At 50.1% G+C, this 6,135-nt stretch overlaps 2 protein-coding genes across 2 annotated transcripts in view; one reads left to right on the top strand and one right to left on the bottom strand.

Moving 5' to 3' along the window:
* Window positions 1-3,764, bottom strand: part of LOC103370607 (gelsolin-like) — a 14,210-nt gene extending 10,446 nt beyond the window's left edge. Inside the window, exons 1-2 of the mRNA XM_008299724.1 lie at window positions 3,639-3,764; window positions 3,429-3,561 (exon numbers count right to left, since the gene is read on the bottom strand). Coding sequence (XP_008297946.1) covers window positions 3,429-3,561; window positions 3,639-3,764 — 259 coding nt within the window. The remainder of the gene's footprint in view (window positions 1-3,428; window positions 3,562-3,638) is intronic.
* Window positions 3,765-3,852: 88 nt separating this feature from the next.
* On the top strand, window positions 3,853-5,890 carry LOC103370615 (protein FAM160B2-like). Its single transcript, XM_008299733.1, has 4 exons — window positions 3,853-3,861; window positions 3,956-4,102; window positions 4,195-4,520; window positions 5,349-5,890. The coding sequence occupies exons 1-4, from the start codon at window positions 3,853-3,855 to the stop codon at window positions 5,530-5,532; spliced, it is 666 nt and encodes a 221-aa protein (XP_008297955.1). The 3' UTR covers window positions 5,533-5,890.
* Window positions 5,891-6,135: the final 245 nt, after the last annotated feature.

Here is a 6,135-nt window from a genome sequence, read left to right as displayed (position 1 = left end):
GGATGTATTGACGGATGTATTGACGGATGTATTGACGGATGTATTGATCAGGCTCCAGAGGACACTGGACCCTGTCTGGAGTATCTGCTGCAACACAAGCTGCTGGAGACTCTGAGCACTCTGGGGAAAGCTCAGGTAACATCACACTGAGGTTCTGTTTAATGTCTCTGTTCCATGTCCTGATGTCATGTTTGGATCTGTTCTCAGTATCCTCCAGGAATGTTCCAGCAGGTTCTGCTGTTCTTCTCCAAGTTCCTGTCTGAGATGCAGAAGCCGATGCTGCAGCTGGTGAACGTCTACAGACCTGTGCAGGTAAACTCCACCTGCAGCCTCTGACTGTGAAGAAACACGACACCAATACTCTCATTCATCGGACGCAGTGAGGACCCGTGCAGACTGAGCATGTGCAAGAAAACAATGGAGGAGAAACTGTATCATCATCGTTATGTTCATCAGTCACAGAGAGTCGCATCATCAGTGTCTCAGCTGTCTGTCCCTGTGTTTACTGTACATCACTGTTTCTGACCTTTGGTTCCCTTCAGAGTTGCTCTTGACTCGTACCTGGAGCCGTACCTGCACTTTGAATCCATGCTTTGTTTTGTCGGCTCTTTGAGAGAAACTCTGCCGTCAGATTCAGTCTGTGTGTTCACAACCTCAGCCAGTAAAGCTGATTCTGATTCGTTGCTTCTTCTCACTAAAACCACGACCTGAGTTCTGGTTCTGACCCGGCTGAAAGCAGCTGCAGCCTGAAACATGTTGTCTGAAAGTTAGCCAGTGTGTGAGTGGCTCAGCTGCTGTAGTTCACAGCTGTAGACCTGCCCTCAGACCAGCAGCGTGTCTTCATTGGTGCTAAAACACTCCCAACGCGTGACATCATCTCTGCTCCGCCTCCTAGAAGCTGATTCGTCTCTGTGTACTTCCTGGTTCGCACACGGAGAAGGAGGAGGCTCAGTTCCTATTGGTCATCTGCTCCAGAGTCAAACAGGATCCGCACGCGCTCAGATATGTCCTGGAGGTAATTAGGTGATGGCAACAGGTTCACCTCGCTGTGTTTCGTCAGTCTGTTGTGTTAACGTTGCTTTTCTGTTCCGTGACCACCTCACCTTCAGGCCTCTGTGTTTCCAGGTTCTGGACCAACCGGCAGCCAAGACAGCAGCCTCTGACCAATCACAGCACAGCATGCAGGCCTCTAATCACATAACAGAGCCACCAAAGTCCTGCAGCCAGTCAGATCCATCTGGCTCTGGTCCAGTCCAGTCAGATCCATCTGGCTCTGGTCCAGTCCAATCAGATCCATCTGGCTCTGGTCCAGTCCAGTCAGATCCATCTGGCTCTGGTCCAGTCCAATCAGATCCATCTGGCTCTGGTCCAGTCCAATCAGATCCATCTGGCTCTGGTCCAGTCCAATCAGATCCATCTGGCTCTGATCCAGTCCAGTCAGATCCATCTGGCTCTGGTCCAGTCNGGTTCCTTCCCACCAGCAGACTGCTGAAGCTTATAGAGAATCCAGATGTTTGGATTGTTGGGTGTTTCTGTCTTTGTGAAGCGCTATGAGATGACTGTTGTTGTAAATATGCGCTATACAAATAAAACTGAATTGAATTCTGACCAACTGGGCTTAGAACCTCTGATCTGAGACCAGTTCACGTGTCCACTCCCAGTGCTCCCAGTGCTCCCAGTATGGCCGGTTGGACTGGAGGAACCTGGCCTCCTGACCTTTATGCTGATCTCAGGCTTTGACTCACCTGAGGAGCAGAACAGGAAGCCTGCAGGTGAGACGACAAACCAGCTCACACGTGTTTATGCACAAACGGTTTATTTATTTACATGAATAAACTGGTTTTGATCTCTTTCGAGATGAATTAACGACATCAACAGAACCACACCGACGTATTTTATCCAAGCTCTTATTGTGAAAGGTGACTCATTGACGGGCTGGTGTTTGATGTTGAAAGGTCAGCCGGATGTGTTTGTGTCCAGCTCGACTCACAGTCAGCTGTTAGTTTAGCTTGTTGACATGCTACAGTAACCGGGACTAACCGGGACTAACCGGGACGAACCGGGACTAACCGGGACTAACGACGCTCGGTTTGGCGGCAGAATGGAGACGTTCAGCAAGCTAACTAGCATGCTGCTGCACGCGCTGGAGACGGTGAGTCACAGCTAGTTAGCCCAGTTAGCTCGGTTAGCCCAGTTAGCTCGGTTAGCCCAGTTAGCTCGGTTAGCCCAGTTAGCCCAGTTAGCTCCATTAAAAGTTTGCCAGACTTAAAGTTGGATGCGAAGGATAAACCGTCCGTCTGAGTTTCTCTGCAGTTTCTCATAGTGAAGCTAACAGCTAACGGCTAACAGCTGCTAAAGTTGAGTCAAAGTTCTGCAGCTGCTCTGTTGACCTGGAGGAATGTTGTCAGGTATGCAGGTAGACAGACAGACAGGTAGGGACAGACAGACAGGTCGACTGGTCAGGGTTAGACCTTCGTACTGGTCTAGTTGACTGGTCAGCCCTTCATACTGGTCAGGCGGGGCACCAGCCTCAGTCAGGTGATCTGGTAGTTAATTAGTTTTTGTTGTTCTCTGGATCAGCCAATCAGCTATTTGGTCTCTATAGTGTCAGAAAATGTTCATGTTTCAGTCCAAGATGGCAAAGATTTGATTAATAACTGTCTGTCTGCCTGCCTGTCTGTCTGTCTGTCTGTCTGTCTGTCTGTAACTGTCTGCCTGTCTGTCTGTCTGTCTGTCTGTCTGTCTCTCTGTCTGTCTGTCTGTAACTGTCTGTCTGTCTGTCTGTCTGTCTGTCTGTCTGTCTGTCTCTCAGAGGGAGCCAACAGTCGACCTGTTGGACTCGTTTGTCGATCACTGGAAATCAATAACCAATTATTACATCGAGACAACAGGTGAGGAGCTTTAACCTGCAGACATTCACCTGACACACCTGATCAGCCAATCACAGTCACCCACTGTGTGTGTGTGTGTGTGTGTGTGTGTGTGTGTGTGTGTGTGTGTGTGTAGATGACAGCCGGCCTGTCAGACAGACAGACATCCCGTGGCGTCTCAGACAGATGTTGGACATCCTGGTGTACGAGGAGAAACAGCAGGTGACTCAAGTGAACATTAAAGTGCAACGCTAACGTTAGCCACATTAGCTGTACATGAGCCCAGTGCATCATGGGAGTCTCCCAGCAGTCTGAACACTGGAGTCACATTTCAGTTTTTTACATGTTGTAGAAAACGTTTTGCAATTCTGTGTGACAGTTGTTGNCATCACCACCACCATCATCACCAGCAGGTGGAACTCTTCAGTAAATCTCAGGACAGGTAAGTAACACCTTTACAGTCTTTTCAAAGGCTGAAAACAAACTCCTTCTTACTGTTCAGTTAGTTACTGGTTACAGACCGGTTCTGACTGGTTTATATCAGAATACAGTTCAGACCTTTCCAGATGAAGATGTGTCCACTGGCTCCACTGTCGAGGATGAAACACTCGCTGGAATGCAGATGGTCCTGGGAGAAGGGGCTCTGTTCTGCTACCATGGTAACCTCCATGTCCCCACCTGCATTAGACACCTGACAGACAGACAGACTAAGTGACATCATGATGGCCGCAGGACACTGATTGGTTGATGATCTAGGTGTTTGGTTACCTTGTAGAGACGAGCCACCTTCCTGTTTGCGGCATCCATCTTAGTGTCATCACATTGAGACTCAGGAAGCTCCGGCTTTCCCCCGNGCATCAGCTTTAGCATCAGCATTACCTTTAGCATCAGCATCGGTGCAGCATCTGAGGATAAGATGGAGGAGTGCCTATTTGCCACATGCTCATACAGTCTGTGCAGTAACACGAAGACATTATGAGAGATGACCGTTGTTGGTGTTGAAGCTGTTTGATGTGACACATGGACACAGTGACGTTTGTTTAGAAAAGATTCAGGTAGTCGACTGACTCCGCCCCCTCCATCAGGTGACTCAGTGTCAGCAGCTCTCTCTGTCCTGGGATTGGCCGCTCAGCCTGTCTCCCCCCGCCTCCCCATCAGGTGAGGAGGTCCATTTCTATGAGGGCCACCTGCTGAAGGTTCTGTTTGACCGGCTGGGACGCATCCTGGAGCAGGTGCACCTGTCTCACCACACACACATCTGTGCAGGTGTGCTATGTGTTGTGATTGGCTGACTCACCTGTGCAGGTGTGCTGTGTGTTTTCAGCCATACGAGTTGAACCTGCAGCTGACGGCTGTTCTGTCCAGACTGTCGTCCTTCAGCCACCCTCTGCTGAACGAGTACCTGCTCAACCCCTACATCCACCTGTCGCCCAGCTGCAGGTCGCTGTTCTCCGTCCTCATCAGGGTGAGACAGGCAGACAGACAGGTGATCCTGAATCTGTCTGTCCGTCTCTTCACCTGTCTGTCTGTGTCCCTGTCTGTCTTCCAGGTGATGGGCCAGTTGATGCAGAGGATCCAGCAGGTGTCCAACCTGTCAGACAGACTGTTGGACACCAGGAGACACCTGTTGGGACTGAAACAGGAAACCGGGTAAATAATCAGTCATCACTGATCGTATTGATCTTGTAAATGTAGAAATTCAAAGAGCTGACGTAGCAGAACTATCTGTTCGTGTGTATGGAGAGCTGAGTGTCCGTAGTGAGCTCTGTCAGCGCCTTCAGAGACATTAAACCATGAAGAGTCCAAGGATTCGGCTCCAAGTGCTGCAGTACAGACAGATCTCCAGTTACAGTCCAGCAGGCCCCAGCGTTCTGGCTGCATGGCCTCAGAGACGCTGGAGGACAGCGCCGCCTGGTGGCGTGCAGGAGGCATCACTACTGAGGTACAGAGCAGCCAGAATGAAGGAGCCTGTGAGCCTGAGCTCAGGGCACAGAAACCCTGCGGTCCCCGACAGGATGTGTGAGGGCAGCAGCAGTCAGTCCTGGATGAGGACGGCTCTGACAGAACTGATGTCTGCTGGGTGACTGTTGTGCTGCAGAGCTGTGAGCTGTTACCGTGGAGACACACTCACGTTTTTGTCATCAACGAGTACGACGAACAGGAAGGTGCAAACAGGTGTAGAAACTTGGTCAACAACTATTTACAGCATAATATAAGTGTATCTGAAAGAAGACATGAAATCAGGTGGTGAGCCCAGACAGGCGGAGGGAGGCCTGCTGGACTGGAGCTGCTCATCGTCTGCATCTCCAGCACCTGCAGCCGAATCCTCACACTTTGACCGTTTAATGTCTCTGTAGGCGCTGACAGATGTTTTCCACAGACGGAGCTCACTGACAGCTTAATGAACATGTCAGCAGCGGTTTGCTCTCTGTGACTGATGATGTCACAGCTCACCTGTGCTCACCTGTGTGTCCTCAGACGGGAACACCTGACGCTGCTCAGAGGAGTCGTCGTTCTCGAGGAGTTCTGCAAAGAACTCGCCGCCATTGCCTTCGTCAAGCTGCCGCTGGACCAGGACCAACTCACCTGGACCAGTGCTGGGACTGACTCACCTGGACCAGGGCCCACTCACCTGGGTCACCTGGGTCTGGTACCTTTTTAATGGACCTTAACAGTTCCACCTGGATGGACTCCCGCCCTCCTGCAGGTGTGAACTGAGGACCTGATTGAAGCCTTCGTGTTTGCCGGGCGCCGTCTCTCAGTGTCTGTTTTTTATCCTCGTCTCCTGAAGAAGCAGCAGGAAGGTCAGAACACCTGAGAGCACCTGTGCACCAGGTGTTCTGTCACCAGGACGCTCTGATCGGATCTCTGCAGAGTTCTAATCTGATACCATTTGATCAATAAGACAAACTTCAGTTCCTTCAAGTTAAAATCAATCCAGTGCGTTGGTTTTACAACTAAATGTGTAACGTTCTGCAAACGTTCAGTGAAGAAAGATGGAGGACAACTCCTGTACAGGTGACCTAAGAATGAACTTGTTTCATCAGTTTTAGTTTGAACGCTGTGAACATTAGCATCAGGACTTCACTGCACAAAGTGTTCTACACGTATTTATACAGAAGAGTTCGGCTCCAGAACCCGGCCCGCTGGACCCAGAAGCTCTTAAAGATGCTTCTGTTCATCTCATTTATTTAAGTTTAAACTGTTTGATCCCAAAGATAGATGAGTGAGTGAGTGAGTGAGTGAGTGAGTGAGTGAGTGAGTG

Source organism: Stegastes partitus, unplaced genomic scaffold, assembly GCF_000690725.1.
Source record: "Stegastes partitus isolate 25-593 unplaced genomic scaffold, Stegastes_partitus-1.0.2 Scaffold1452, whole genome shotgun sequence".
Lineage (NCBI taxonomy): Eukaryota > Metazoa > Chordata > Actinopteri > Pomacentridae > Stegastes > Stegastes partitus.
Note: the sequence above shows the minus strand (reverse complement) of the source record. Positions and strands in the feature narration are given on the sequence as shown.